We start from the raw sequence: 16,191 nt of genomic DNA on the forward strand, positions 1-16,191 counted from the left end.
GTATACATCTCTGAGACACCCTCTTAGGCAACACAACAATTAAATGAGCAGATGAAATTGACCTATGGTCAGGTATGAACGTCAGACCAAGGTCAGAACCAACCTGTTTTATTACTCTAGGGCTTGCTGTGTGAGTAGTTTCTAGTGCTCATTTCAAATTTATTGATAACAGAAACCGCATTCTACATCTTGCATAAACCTGTTTAAGTTCAGAATAGGTCACTGGCCCAAGATTACTCAGGTCAACGTGTTTTTTTAAAGAAATATACCGCCTAGCGTAATCTTTGTCGCTTATTCAAATGCGCATTCCAAAGCGGTCTTGTAAAATTTTGGTCACGATGACCTTCAAATGGTCAAACAAGGTTACCGGCCTTAAATGAGCGTATGGACTTTTGTTAAGAACAATCATCTAAGTTCTGGGGACTTTGAAGACCAACCACTGATTTGACCCTTGTTGACCTTATTCGACCCGAACGTCATGACCTAGGGACCTAAAACTTTTACCTTAAGTGATTTCACATGCAGTCAAGCAACACACGCTATCAATTTTGTTCTCTAGCCCCCTATTTCCTAAGATCTCAGCGGGTCAAATTGACCCCCACCCGAGCGAAGGGTATCCAGCCGGCCACCCGGGCGCATGTTAAGTCAAATTATATGCAGCGCCTCTTATACCATAAGTTAGAGATGTCTGAAAGATCACACGCCGCTGTGTCGCCTGACCGGTAGCGACAGCGGTGGTGCGCGAAGTCATGACAGGCTTTCGCGACCGTTTGCCTTGGATCTCGTCTTGTCTTGTTTTGGATTAGGGCGCATAGCCTTCTGGGCTCAAGCGTGCTTTGGATCTCACTACACGGCTTGTTGCCAGGATTGCCGCAGCTGCGTCACATCGGTGTGCGGCGCGAGCGTTTCGTCTTGTACTACGCTTCGTTGCGTGCTGTGTTGTTTTGGTTTGGTTTGACTCGGTAGAGCCCTTCCGACCAGACCCGATTGGCGCTCGGACGGGGCCCCGCCCGAGGGTACTTAAGCCCACTCATGGCTGGCACACGCAGCTTGCTTCAGATAAACGGGTAGTCGCGAGGATGCAGGATAAAACGAGAATATGTAAATGGCGGCAGATGCTTGCTGCATGTTTTCTTGCCCTTTGTCTTCCTTCACCTTTGTTTGCCTTCCTCTGGTTACCTTCGGTTAACTACCGTGATAGCACGTACGCGGCTGATGTGAGTCAGCGCTCTGATAAACCCCAATCCAATCCGAAGCGGCCCACGATGTGACGGTTTGTCAGTGCCGACCCCGCTGCCTCTCCGACCGGCAGGACATAAACCCACAGCGCAGGGGATCGCGAGGCCGCGCAAGCTCGCCGGACGTACGGCGGATGATGGGCCGTATTGCCAATGAGATAATGGGCTGTGTTGCCCGAGGATAATAACGCGAATCGCCTCGCTCTGTGGCATCGCCTCGTGCCAGCCCGTGGCATTCGGCGGCGAGGTAAGAGAAAATCAGCTGTGATGCCTGGCTGCAATGCCCTGACGGAAGCAATGGTGGTAGAAATTGCATGAGCAAAGTCAGACATTTAGCATGTATACATACCCTCCAGATTGCTTCTCCTTGCGTTGTGCAAACCTGTATTTAACTGAATGGGGTGCATCTGGTTGATCCAGCATAGTGTTTTAGGAGTGCAGAAGCAAAACAGCATCCCACGCTGTGCTGATTAAGTCAACTCCCCTTTAGTGTGCCAGTGGTCGGAGTCGCAGGCGGCTTTCTTACCGTCAGGGTGTTTTGCCTTAGGGTGAGGTTCGCGAAAAATATGTCTTCTTGGAGGGCCACGTAGCAGACACTGCGCTTCAGTCGCTTCGTCAGCGGCTCCCCGTTCAGCAGGATCTCTCCCGAGTCCGGTTTCAGCCGGCCAGACAGCACGTTCAGCAACGTTGTCTTCCCCGAACCTGGGCAGGATGGAAGCGAGTGTACACAGACAGTCCTTGGCAGCATGCTGACTGTAATATTGCAAACCCTACGCTGCACAAGCTGTGATAATGCAGGAGCTGTATGCGCAAACAGCGAGCATAAAGACCTGTGCTCATGCATCCAAAAAGACGTGGAGGTCAGCTGCTTGTCACTGTCAGTCTCTTATGTAAGACACCACTGCTGACAGCACGGATCCGCGACACGACGTGATGGCGTGACTGTCAGCTAGTCCGGCAGTCGCGTCAGGCCATGCCTGAGGTCTGCCGTTCTCGTCGCCCGGCTCAGCCACTCACCGCTCGGCCCCATAACAGCCAGCACCTCGCCCGGCCGCGCGTGGCCCGAGATGTCGGCGAGGATCTGCCTCTTGTTGACTGAGGAGCGGAGGCCGCGGAAGCGGAGGTCAATGGGTCGCTGCTTCGTCTCTGACGCCCAGTCAGGCGCCAGGCCGGGGCTGACGGCACGTGTGGAAAAGTGTCGGGGAGAGCCGGCTGCGGCGGGAGCACAGGTGAGTTGACTTTGAAATCACACCGATAGCGCTCATGCCAATGTGTCCGGAGGGCGAGAGAGGATCCCTCCTCTGGTGGGAGTGAGGAAAGAGAGAGAGAGAGAGAGAGAGAGGAGAGAGAGAGAGGAGAGAGAGAGAGGAGAGAGAGAGAGAGAAGAGAGAGAGGGAGAGAGAGGAGAGAGAGGAGAGAGAGAGGAGAGAGAGAGAGGGAGGGAGAGAGGGGAGAGGGAGCGATATTGATGACGTGTATTAAGGCTATACGCCCTCGACCTCGACCTTGATTGTTCGACGTGCACACGCGATCAGGAGGATTTCGGCAAGCGCACTTTACATATGTTTGTTGAATGAGCAATGGCAAGGTTGCTCTCAGCTATTTTTGCGCTTTGTGAGAAACATGATGATGAAAGGTAATAATCCCCCTTGATACATATTTCATCGTAATTTGCTAACGATTGTGTCACAAATGGAGATAATTTCAGCTGGTGAAAAAATGATTTGATTGCATTAAGTGGATTGGAATTTTGCATTTTTCACACAATCACGAGAACACCGCGATCAGATCATGGGAAAAATTACCTTCTTTTAGGAGAAAGTGGGGTGAGTTGAACCATGTCCAACTAGCATCAGGGCGATGTATTCCAAACCTATGCGACGGACTGCAGTCTTGTGCCACTTAGCTGACGCATAGCAGCTCCCTTTATCTTTCAGTGTGCTTCCGGCCGCATATGTGTACGCGGCTTGGAGTGAGCGCGAAAAATCTGTTTGCACATCGTTGAAAACTATGGTGATCGGTGTAAATGTGTGTTTAAGGACTTACGGTATGACTAGTAAAATCTGAATGCTGTATGAAGTCACAGGGAAGTACACATGTACATACTACAAAGCATTCGGCATGTTCCAGCTAAGAATCTTAGCGAGGTGCAAACTTTCTTCCAAGATGTCGGGTGGTGTATGTTGTGTTAGCTTTGCATAGGATATGCTGTATCGCTGATACAATGTATCGGCAGTACGTTATTGACAGGATTACTGTTAATCATGGACTGATATGATTGCCATGACTTCTGGCATCTAGACAACAAATGGGCATTCCTATTACCTATGTAAATCCATAATTCCCACCTGAGCAGCCGAAACCCAGCTGGCAGTGGTTTCAAAGCAAACACTGTTCAAAAGGGCTAAATCCGTGGCAATCACGGCAAAAAATGAAAGAGCACAGATGAACGCCTTCAGTCCACGCATCGTAAGGCATTCAGCTTTCTTGCGAAGCAACTTACTCTATGTGTAAAAACATAAGCACAACGTTCCCTAGTGATACAATATTCAATCTTCAATCTTCCAATCTTCCATTCAATCTTCAATCAATCAATCCGTAGTATTAACTGTGTAATCACCACTCAGGTTATGCTTCAAACTCGCCTTTTAAAGACGCCCATGGCGACACATCTCAAGTCGCGCGACGCCAATATATAACTGATTGATGCGTAGCTATCACCACGCATACAGATGTACATTTACGGTATGTGCACACATGTACATTTACGGTATGTGCACACATGTACACATTTGGTGCGCAAACGCTTATCACTTTTAATGTCTCTGTATGTGCACCATGGTCGCCTAAGTCCCTAGTCCTACGCTTCGCGACTGATTGCTGGGGAAGTGGTAATAAATACCTTTGAAACCACGAAAGAAATAATAAAAGAACAGTTGTCAAAAAAGGAAAGTGACATGCTTTGGATCCTGGACAATTCCCGGCTTAAATATCATAGAACTAGAACCAAGAAACGTGTACAAAAGTGAAAAAGAGGACTATTGCGACTTGTCCTGCGCAACACGCTTAAGTGCTCTGGCTTGCCATCCTCTTTTTTTAGAAGTGATCGGACCACTGCATATATGCGTAATGCAGTACCAGTATGCACAAAACTCGCATTTTCTATAAGGTTCGATTTTTTAAGGATTTTTACCTACCCTTGGCAATACACGCGAGTTCTACGCCACCCTCTACCCACATGCCGTCCGAAAGCATGCCAGCTATGAACGCCTCACTTAGCCGGCGCTCCCTCAGTGACATGCGAGGTCATATTATTTGGCGTCTAATCATACACGGTATGTGACACGCATGGCTTAGTACGCAATTCGATTTAGGATAACACATATTGAGTTACCTAATGACATGCGCGGTATGCATGTATTTCAGATCAAACGGATGAATTCACACAAACTGGAAATGGCGTAGCCATGAGCGAATAGTGCTAGCCTTATATACATGTGTAATGTTGTCAATCAGATGCTGTACCTCCCTGCTGCTGTGCACTAATGAGGGCTCACCCCGACTTTAGACAAGGGGTCTTCATCTTTAACTGGATGGAAGGAGATGTAAATGTGGCCGTGTCTCACGGTGCAGGCCAGACACGTACGGCTATCAACGTGATCTGTGCATGTCCCTGCTTGCGAATACATGCGAGAAAGTAATTTCTGTGGCAGAAAATCAGTCAAACTCGGTCACGTTTGTGTGTACTCCTAGTTAAGCTAGGTCACACAAGTACTTTTTATGCTTGCGTTGTTTGGATAGGGACCTGGTTTGGTGCCAAATTCGAGATGCTAAAGATAATTGGATAAGCAGGAGCAAAACAAAGGTTTTTATTCGGAGCAGCGGCGCCAAAATAACCGTAATTTTTCATTCCGGATGGCGCAGATCCCTTTCCATTTTCTCACAACGTACTTGCTCGTTATTTCGCATTTGTGGCACTTCATGAACTGGTCCAGTGATGACAAATCTACAAACTCAAAATGACGGCTTTAGGTATGGTGACGAAGAAAATGTTCTCAGGGAAAAGTTCACAGACTATTTTCACAGGCGGTGGTGAGTTTTGCTTCTTGTTTGTTTTGATTCCCGTGCATTTCAGTATTAGGTGTCTGGAATACAGCGGGACCAATTTAGGTGCCAGTCGAATTATACACTACCATGAAAGGGCCTACGAGTACCGACGTTATAACTCGAAGAAGCACTTTATCCTGAATACGCTCCACGATAGTCAAAGACTGGTATATGACGTCACAGCGGGCAATGAGAGTGGCCACGACTGGTGGCGCATTAGCTCTTTTTATGCCACCGTTGATTAATACTGGTATCTTATTTAGCCCCGCGGTATGCCGCAGACATCTTACTCTAAAATGCGGGAACGATGTCTTAAACAAGACGCGAAATGAATCGTTTCTCATCAGGTTTTACCAAATAACCGGTAGATATTACTTTCAAAGCGTTTTTGTTTCGTTCTCATGTGTCATTTAGTCAACGTTTGTGGGTTTGGTCCCATAGGACCAAATTCTAATGGACCGGAAATGCGAAATTACGATGATGTGCATGGTAATACAACACAATTGTGTGTGGACTAATTTCTAAAATATTTTGACAGTAATTTCGACAAACTATCGATGTCACTCCCGTCTATCCTGTTGTTTGAGCTTTTCACGTTTGGTACCACTTCAGGTCCCCGTCTAACAATGATTGCGTTAAAAGGGCTCCTGAGCCACAGCTGAAACATGTTATTCGGCTGTGATGCAAGCATTGGCGTCAGTTTAAAATCCGTTCCTGACTGTGTATCGCTGTTGACGGCAGCGTGCACAATCTGCCACACAAAAGACAGCAGCCTGCACAGGAGCAGTAAGCGGAGTGGCAACAGGACTGTATGCTCAGCCGTGTAGTTGAGAAACCCTGAGCACTGAGTTGAGAACCCCTTGAGACACTGCAGCTTTTTGTACGCAGCCTTTTGGTTCAGAGGCGGTAGAAACGGTTCCGTTAACATAGTCGGGCAATCTAATGGGCGGTAGAAACCGAGAGGCCTTTAGTGACTGTGACCAATGCTTGACATATTGGCTAAAAAAGCAGTTTCCATTCCAGTGTACCAGGCCTCATCAGGCTGACAAATCGTGCTCAAAACCTGTCGAGAGCTTCTTACAATGCATGTCAGTCAACGCCGCTCCAGCAATAGCAAGGAGTATTATGATTGCATGAAAGGCGTAATGTTCTGTTCGCCTTTCGTCTATTTGAACATCGCCTTGAAGAACGTCGCTCGTCTCCTCTGCCAAAGCAGTTTGGCAATCTACCACCCGAAATACGCATGATAGCGGTATAATTCAAAACATCGTTTCTAAGTAGGACAGAGGATAGCTGTACTCATCTTAAACCTAAAGGCTGGGCCAAGGACCTCGTATGTTTAAGTCCAAATTTTGAAAGATGTTAAAAGACCAAAGAACAGATGCTTCAAATTTCAGCGCCGCCTGCCCTTTCATTTGTTTTTGGTTATTCGCAAAAAACGTGGGTAGGGTCCAAATGCCAAACACAAAATGCCAGATCTCCACTCAGCCTGGTGCGGGTAACATATAGATGGCCCCTTAGCGGGCAAAGGATAGCAGTACATTCACTAGCGCTCGAACGAGTCTCCCTATTTCTCAACAAAATCATTCAGCGTCATGCACCAGAACGCCTGCGAATACACCGACAGCCCGAATAGTCAGGCCGAGCACTCACCACTGGGCGCTGCCGCCAGTCTGTGGCTGGCAGGCCATGGTCGGGGCGTCCTGGCCGCTGCCGGCGTACGAGTGAGGCGTGCCCGGCCTGCACGTTCGACTCCTCCCCGGCGCCCTCTCACATCATCCGCAGCCGCAATCAGGCAAGACGACCAATGGCGACGCGTGTCCGCCGCCTGCTGCCGCTGCAGGGGCCGGAGCTCTCGGGCCCCGTCGGGAGGGCCAATGACACGCCGAGCTGAGCTCGTACCGAAGCACTTCCGGGCGCGCGGCAAACGGCCATAGATACCAATGAGAGCTGGGCATCAGCGCACGACGAATGTTGTTAAAGGTGCGCTGTTATTCAGCCTCTAGATATGGCAATGAAAAATAAAGATGGTCATTCGGAACTGATAACCTAATAGCCCAACTCAGCTAAGGCTGAGTTGATATATGATAGGTAACTTATGCTGATATATGAGTAGATAACCTATGGCCCAACTCGCAGGGAGTTTGAGCTTTCCTCCCATTTATCAAGGCTTAGAGGTCCCCACCACTCACAAACGGCAGGCATCACCAAACAAAAATGATGGTATTCCATAGCCTGTATGATGAGGACACTCGATCACAGAACGAAGCGGGTGCTTGAGGGCAATAAAACGCGTAATCTCAAGATTTTATGAAGTGTGGACTAAAATTTGCGATTTATTCGTACCACGCCGCATCGTAAGAAATCTGCAAAAATCGCTAGCCGCTAGATGTTCACGATGCGTGCAGATGCAAGACGGCCACGTCGCGACGCTCTCTTCAGGGGTGAGGCAACAGAAGCCCGTGATGGACAGATCCTGTTGGCATTTTTAGCGAGGACAAAACAACCTCTGTTGCATCCAGGTTTTTTTGCATTGTTCAGCTGGGAGTAAAATAACATCGGAAGAATGATAGTCTGCCGTCGAGTAAGATTGGACAGAATGTCATTTGACTTCAAAACGTTTGCGTCTGCTGTGGAAAGACTTCAAGCCAGAGCACAAAGCAAACCAAGCAAAAACAAACTCCACCGGACATTGCAGACACCATAGCACTGGCTTCCTGGGGCCTCTTAATTTAGGCGGGCCATAGAGAGAGAGAGAGATCCCCAAAACTCTCATTTTTAAGGGACACCAAAACTAGAGGTCACCACAATTCCTTTGCCTTCAACCCTGATTAAATCCTGGATCGGCCTATTTGGTGGAGGGGCATCAGAAATCTCTCTCTCGGGGCGTCATGACCTTTATCTTCAAGAGGCATCCATTCCAGAGGGGCACCTCAGAGGGATCCAAAAACGTTCTAAAGAGGCGACGAATTCCAAGCAACCACAAATAGACCCACCCGGGTCCGACGTTCAAGGGCCGGATTGGAGAGCGTGAAGGGCAACACCGATCGGGGCCCCATAAGACAGTGGCGGCCTCTACCACGGGTACTAGTGTTGTTAATCAGCTGCCTGCCAGACAGCTGGTTAGCACTGCTAGTACCGAACGGTCTAAATGGTCGGTTACATTCCAGTTTGCGCCCTACAGGGTCCTGTTCACATGCAGAGGCAGGGCTAAACCTGAACATGTTAGTCGGAAGGTCTCTTGCATAAGTCAGGGCCCCTGAAATAGTGAAGGGCCCTTGTGCTGGTCAGAGGCCGACAGCGCCAAACTGGGGATGCCGTGTCGGCAATGAGCCCTAGGTTGGCAAGGGGCGTATTTACTGATTAGGGGGCAGGGATGAAACCGCGGATGTCAAACGGCCTCTTGCGTTGTTTGGGCCTTCCTGGCAATAAGAGGAAATAAGAGGAGTGGCGACGCAAGGGCTCACATTTACAGTAAAGCAGTGGAAAGGCCCTGTGTCAGTCAGAGGCCCCAGCGCCAAACGAGGGGTCCCAAGCACCGTTTCAAGCCGACCATTAACTGAATTGGTGTCTCTGTGCCAATTATTTGACTCTCCTGCGACTGGAAGAAATCCTTTTGAAACAGTGAGAGCCCCTGCATCGATCCAGTGCCAGACGTCCAACAGAGGACCTCCGTATCGATCTGGAGGGCTCTGTCCCCGTATCGCCAGAACGGCACCCGCTGGGCTGGGGCGGAATGCCCTTCAGCTCCTGGCCAGAAAACTTAACCTGTGCAATGTCGAAGTTGATTCTTTAGACGGGACTAGCGGCTACAACAACATGAACCATTATTCCCTTGCGCCATGAGTTTGCATTGCTGTGCGCGCTAATCCGTCCCGAGCGTCAATGTGAATATCGCACAAGTGAAACCTATGGCGCGAGATACCTTCTACGCGCAAACCAATTAGTTTTATAAAGCGTTCGAAAGTGCCACTATGCGACACGTGGTCGTTCTTTCCCGCCCGTAGACTTTCCTTGGTGTTAGCTGCGAGGCTGACGCGTCGTGGGCCGCGGAGACTGCACCCCCGGACGCCGGTGTTATTTCTTCTAGACTGCAAGCGCGGATGGATGAAAACTATTTTATATAAGCTTTCGCCGATAGATTCTAGAGAGATGATGAGCTTCCCCAGGTTAACCTATATATATCATATCATATATGTCATGTCATAATATATATATATATATATATATATATATATATATATATATATATTATATATATATCTCTCCTCTCTCTCTCTCTCCTCCTCTCTCTCCTCTCTCTCTCCTCTCTCTCTCTCTCTCTCTCTCTCTCTCTCTCTCTCTCTCTCTCTCTCTTCTCTCTCTCTCTCTCTCTCTCTCTCTCTCCTCTCCTCTCCTCTCTCATCTCTCTCTCCTCCTCTCTCTCTCTCTCTCTCTCCTCTCTCTCTCTCTCCTCCGTCCTCCTCCTCTCTCTCCCTCTCTCTCTCTCTCCTCTCTCTCTCTCTCCTCTCCCTCCTCTCCTCCTCTCTCCTCTCTCTCCCTCTTCCTCTCTCTCTCTCTCTCTCTCTCTCCTCTCTCTCTCTCTCCTCTCTCTCTCGCTCTCTCTCTCTCCTCTCTCTCTCTCTCTCTCCCTCTCCTCTCCCTCTCTCTCTCTCTCTCTCTCTCTCTCTCCTCCTCTCCTCCTCTCTCTCTCTCTCTCTCCTCTCTCTCTCTCTCCTCTCTCTTTCTTTCTGTGTGTGTGTGTGTGTGGTGTCATGTTATATCTGTAATTTACGCTGGCATCGGTCCACCGGCCCCTCAATATATTTGTAAGACCCCGAGAAACCAGTATCGTTAAAATGCACTATTGTTGGTTGCATAGCACCCGCGCTTGGACGGTGTTGTACTCGTTTATTTCATTTCTTCTTAATGCATGTTAGATTGTATCTTTGCTAGTCTTGGCATATCTTTCTGTCAAAGCTGAACATAAAACGGAAAAAGACGAAAATTCGGCGTCTTGAAACAACGTGGAATAAACACGGCGAACCATTCCGGCGCAAGTCAGGTGGCCGATTAAAAGATAATAATCCCAAACGAAATGGCCGAAACCAGGGTTTTCGTGAGGGGTACCACGTTCCAGGGGCACAACAGCGAAGCGTGGCCCTTGCTTGACGAAATCCTGGATCCACCCCTGTCTGTTACTGTCGGCTGGATCCCCCCTGTCTGTTACTGTCGCTCGTCAGGGGGATTCGGGGTAACCTCGCAAACAAGGATAACCTTGCCACACCTTAGGAGATGCACGCTGCTCAACGATGACACCAATTCATGTTAGTTTGAATATGCCGGAATGTTTGGAAATTACGAACGTAAGATGAAAAATGATTGTGGTAAACCAAAAACCAATAACATGTAACCAACCAAAAACATAGCCAAATAGATAGATAGATAAACCATACCATAGATAACCATAGATAAACCAAAAACAGGCCAGACACGTAGTTCAGGGATATATTTGTATAATATTTATATATATATATATATATAATATATATATATATATATATATATATATACATATACCGTATCGTACCGTACCGAACCGGGTCAAGAAACATCGTCCCTCAAAATAGGAAGCGCCTATTGGAACCACAATTAATAGGACACAGCTGAGTCAGCCGCCCTCTGCCGATTCTTTTAATTTTATTTGGTTCCTTTCATCTCGCTCAGTCCACTCAAGCATTCTGTGTCATTTCATGTATTACATTTCATTTCGTTTCGTTTCATTTCATCATATCTCTTCCTCCTGTCATGTCAATACGTTTTTCGTTACGAGTACGGCTGCGAACCGAGCACCAGCTTTGTTTTAGTTCCTCAGCTCAAAAGAAGAGATTTAGCTATGTATTTACATTTTCAAACTATTCACCCGCAAGTCGTCTAGCCAAGCGATTATTCAGCATTGTAGTCACTAGAATTCTATCCCCACATTTGGTCAAATGAGAGGTGTTGAATTTATATAATCGAAAAGGGCAGCGCGGCACGAACAAATACTGGGTCTAAATCGCGACTGCCCGGCTTCGCAGTCGCACAAAGCCATTTGTGCACAACACACAGCTCCCATTTCACGGAAGGAGAGTGCACGAAATGATGTTGGCAGACGTAGTGGCCGACGTATGGATCTCTTAACGCGTGCTCGTATACTAACATGGCACCCAACGGTTTTGGAGAGTTATGACGATTGGTGCTAGGCGTCAACAGCCAGAGCAGGTAAACGCTTGGCGCAAACTCCATAATGTGAATATGCAGCGATTTAAACACCGCCACTGGCAGTGGCCAGCAGTGGCCAGGTACTCCAATAAGGGCAGGAAAGCGGCACGTGACACTTTTTTCGAAACCGTCCTCAAATACAGCCGGCTACGACCTACATAAATGAGTCAGTCTGTTAGAATTGCTGTGAGATCAAGCTCAGGTCGCTCTGACTGTTATCCACGTCAAGTATCTTCGCCTCTCGGAACTCTTCACCAGTTTTGATGCCCGAAGTGGTGACTCCTGGCACCTGGTTAAGCTCAATGATAGCCAGTTTTAGGAACTGGTTTATATAAAAGGGCGAGAATTCCATTTGCAAGCCTATTTGTTTATAGAGCACATCTGCAAGACACGTAGTCTGTATCGATAACTCTTGTAAGTGATCCCAAAAACGCATAGATATATTCCTATGTGCTTAGGTATCATGTGCATGATGTTGAGGCTGGGCGCAGCTAGAGATATTCAGAAATGCCATCGTTTAGCACTGCAACATCGTTTAACCGGTACCTCCTGGTGTATTGAAGGTCGTTGACTCAGCATAAGGAGAGAGAACTTAAAACGCCGAACAGCTAAGAACCAAAGGTCATTTTTCCCCATATCGCGTGTAATCATTTGCAACCACCTGGCTCGTTCCACACCGTGCATGTCGTCTAACTGGTTTCGATGGATTCTTAAGGCCTCTTCCTCCTTTGATGATCATTGATCACTCTGAGCGAATGTAGCCATTCTAATGTCTTATTTTGGTTTGCCGCTTTTCCTAGTTATACATCATCATCCAGTAGAGTTCTTCAAATCATGCGGACTAGTTCATGGATTTCATTAAAATATTATGCAATTCGGGAAATCATACTCTTCCCTGAGAAAATATACTACTGAGGCGCTCAAAAAGCTCTCTCGGCGACTCTAGCTCTGTTGGCTTACTTTGTGTCGTAATGTATTCTCTTTGCACAAAAGCGCTTTTGAATATTTGTTAATGGTACGCTCAGAAGGGAGAAGTGGATTAAAATCGCATTGTTCAACGTTATTCGCACATACGGTATATCAAAACGACCAGCCAGTAGTCTGTGCCATATCGCTTAGGAACATCAACAACAAAGTTTATTCTCGCCGAGAATTCTCGCCATTCCGTCGGACGGAAGTGCACCGAGCGAATGCCCGTTGCGGGCACCGGTTTGGATTGGCAATGTTGGTTCCTTCACATTTTATTCCATAAGGGGGAATAAAACCAGAGCATATCGGATCTGGTCTTGAATGCTGATATCGGGTCTGGTATATCTGTGCGATCAAGAATGAGTCGGCGATTTATGTTTGCTTTTTTGCCGACAAATATTTTATGAATTCCACCACTGGCTGCTGTTGTATGCAATCAACACAGGAGTGCCAAATTACGGAGTCAGTTATGCATTTGCTCGAGGTTTTCCATCTAAACGTTACTCATGTGTGTAACCACTCCAATTTCCGCGATTGGCTAAGCAATGCTCTCCATTTGCGGGGCTGGATCCATTACCGGAGTTTGTTAACGGTCATAGTTTCCTTTAAAGACCATGTTCCATCTTTGGTGAGAACTGCAGCAACATCAAACAGAAATGACGCAATCAGGTGTCCTGGGAGGATCGTGCCCTGTGGTGTGGTGATGTGCTACTTGTATGTGCAGCTGTGTTGTTGGTGATTTCGCATTTTTACATTACAAATAGCACACATTTTTACATACATTGCATTTCTATATTTTACAGAAAGCATCACCTTAGCCCTGTGAAAAGCAGCGTTTTATTCTCTTTCCAGGTCACTTCTGGATCCACCCCCAGCAGATCACATGCACCACAAACCGACCTTAGTTACCACCTAAATTTGACTAGTATTGATGCAGAACACAGTGTTACTCACTCTCGTCAAGCAGCGCCCAGGCGTAGTCAAATAACGGTGCTGAGCACTTGTATTAAACACCTTGGGATTTGTCCCAACATGTCTAGAAAAGTGTTCGAGTCGCGGGTGACTGAGGCAAGAACCTCAATGGTGAAATTGATTTCCTGGAAAAGCAATTCATTGTTGGGACGTTTTCTCCAACAGTTTGAAGCACAAGTGCAAAAAGGTACCGAAATACACATATGTATGTGGCAAGCAATGCATTGGTGTGCAGTCGGCTTATATCTAAAACGCACGGAATTAAATCATTGCCGCCGTGAATTTGAATTCTTGAAACACTTAAGTCACTTCTGTTTTGGTCTTGTTCCTCATTTGTGTTCGTTTCAAACACTCGTTCATTGTAATTGGCACCTAAAACAAAGTTCAACATTACGAATATGATGTTGGTACATTTTATTTACGGTTGTGGCCACTTCCACGCTAATGCTTCCGCCAAAATGCCGAATTAATCACAATAATCGGTTAAAAACTGATACATTTCAAGTATCTTTTGTACTTCATCAATCAAGACGCTGCATCGTGTACTTGTCCCCTTCACTACATTCACACTACTTCGTCTACCTGACAATAGGTAGTTCACCAAAATTTTCACTCTTTAGCTGAGGCCGCACGCCCCAGAAGGCGCGCCGAAGTGTAGGCGTGGGGCATGATCTCAAGGCGGACGTCAGGCCAGGCGGTCCAGCCGGACGGGCTCGGGGGGGGGGGGGTTGACACCAGTCGGCCTGTAGCCGGGTCACTGTGCTCGAGCGGCCATTGACCGCGGCCGCGCTCAGCTCACGTTTAACGAGCCCTTTCAGTCGGAGAGGTGGTGAGGGCGGCGGTGTAGAGTGGGCGTCGTGTGCCCCGCGCCCCAGCGTATCCTTTCAGACGGCACGTGGGGCATGCAACTGGAGGCTGCCGGCACCAGCGGAGCGCAGCTGACCTGTGACCTGGCTGGGCTGGCCCCTGGCAGCTGGCTGACCCGTCACCTGGCCGGCCTGGCTCATCTCCCTCCCCCAATGCAGAGTTCCACTGACCACCACCGGGCAGCCACCTGAGCTTCCGCAACCTGACTGGCAGCCAACTGAGCTTCCGCAACCTGACTGGCAGCCAACTGAGCTTCCGCAACCTGACTGGCAGCCAGCTGAGCTTCCGCAACCTGACTGGCGGCTAGCTGAGCTTCCGCAACCTGACTGGCAGCCAGCTGAGCTTCCGCAACCTGACTGGCAGCCAGCTGAGCTTCCGCAACCTGACTGGCAGCCAACTGAGCTTCCGCAACCTGACTGGCAGCCAACTGAGCTTCCGCAACCTGACTGGCAGCTAGCTGAGCTTCCGCAACCTGACTGGCAGCCAGCTGAGCTTCCGCAACCTGACTGGCAGCCAACTGAGCTTCCGCAACCTGACTGGCAGCCAGCTGAGCTTCCGCAACCTGACTGGCAGCCAACTGAGCTTCCGCAACCTGACTGACAGCCAACTGAGCTTCCGCAACCTGACTGGCAGCCAACTGAGCCTCCACAACCTAGTTGGCACCCAACTGAGCTTCTACAACCTAACTGGCAGCATTAAAGCTCCTATGGCGATAGCTCGTCAGCATTCATCAGCGTCAATCAGCCTCCAGTCACCTTCTGCTGATGTACAAGCTCCGCTATTATTTCCGCATCATTGGGGTGCGTATAGCTGGCTGGAGCTGTACTGAAAAAATCGTTCACACCGTGCAGTGCTGAGCGACAAACGGTCTGACTGCATTTGTGTGTGATTTGGTGTTCCGGAAGCCAGCTTTGTGGGGCCGTTGCTGTTTGTCTTGCTGGCCGATGTGACCCGAACCACGTAAGGAGTTCGTGCCTTTTGTACGCGGATTATGTGAAAATCTATCACCGAATCGATAACAGAGCAGACTGTTGAACGCCTCAGGCACACTTGGATCACCCGGGTGGGTGGTCAAAAAGCTTGGGACTGAAAATGAGCCCAGCTGAGTAAAAAAAATACTAATTTGTAGTCCGTTAAAACACTTAAGGTGTCGGGTGGTCTATGGAGTCCATTGGCACCCACGCAAAATTAGTTGTAGTAATTGTAAAATTGGGAACGCGTTTCGCTGTGTACAGATTTAGGCAGAATTGTGGGTATCAGTACTGGCGCAAGAAAGAAGTTTAATAGATGGGGTATATACTTTGATGAACACTGTACAATGCCAAGAATTCACGCTCTTTAAGTCATAATGAGCTCTATGACTGCTACTTATCACTGCAATCACTGAAAAAAGGTCATTCTGTGCGTTAACCGTATCGAGTGATATACATACTCGGGAAATAAAGCGCTAAAAATAGAAACGAGTGGTTCACGGTTGGCTGCGAATGACTAGGAATGGGAAGCAGGTACGTATAAGCGTGGATTAGATGAAATAAATCTTACCTGTGAAACCCTTTGCTTTCCGTACGTCATCTGTCCTCTGCTCAAAGGCACTAGACAGCCGTTGTTTGGAAAGCTGCCAGCAGACTCACGCGTACGGTGTCCTGCTTGCCTGCTTACTTAGCTATGCCTGTCGCATCTACACGACCGTCTCAAAAGCAAACAGGATGCTGGGCCTTCTTATGTGAAGCGCTCAAACGCTGTTGTGCTTTCGACGAGCGCGATTCAATCATAAGGCTTACTGTGTGACCTTAAC

General features: G+C 48.2%; 1 protein-coding gene across 1 annotated transcript; it reads right to left on the reverse strand.

Annotated features, from left to right (window-relative positions):
* Positions 1–696: 696 nt before the first annotated feature.
* LOC119098174 (ABC transporter G family member 7-like) lies at positions 697–7,076 on the reverse strand. Its single transcript, XM_037221102.1, has 4 exons — positions 6,999–7,076; positions 2,256–2,413; positions 1,781–1,940; positions 697–715 (listed from the first exon to the last, which is right to left on the reverse strand). The coding sequence occupies exons 1-4, from the start codon at positions 7,034–7,036 to the stop codon at positions 697–699; spliced, it is 375 nt and encodes a 124-aa protein (XP_037076997.1). The 5' UTR covers positions 7,037–7,076.
* Positions 7,077–16,191: the final 9,115 nt, after the last annotated feature.

Source organism: Pollicipes pollicipes, unplaced genomic scaffold, assembly GCF_011947565.3.
Source record: "Pollicipes pollicipes isolate AB1234 unplaced genomic scaffold, Ppol_2.1 Scaffold_4740;HRSCAF=5597_pilon_pilon_pilon, whole genome shotgun sequence".
Classification (NCBI taxonomy): Eukaryota; Metazoa; Arthropoda; class Thecostraca; order Pollicipedomorpha; family Pollicipedidae; genus Pollicipes; species Pollicipes pollicipes.

What these genes read in the sequence shown, in the direction of transcription:
- LOC119098174 (XM_037221102.1), bottom strand. Translation starts at nt 7,036, where the DNA reads ATGGCCTGCCAGCCACAGACTGGCGGCAGCGCCCAGTG. An exon ending in ACTGGCGGCAGCGCCCAGTG is followed by an intron (nt 2,414 to 6,998) that starts GTGAGTGCTCGG and finishes ACGTGCCGTCAG; the next exon opens with CCCCGGCCTGGCGCCTGACT. An exon ending in GGCTGTTATGGGGCCGAGCG is followed by an intron (nt 1,941 to 2,255) that starts GTGAGTGGCTGA and finishes CATCCTGCCCAG; the next exon opens with GTTCGGGGAAGACAACGTTG.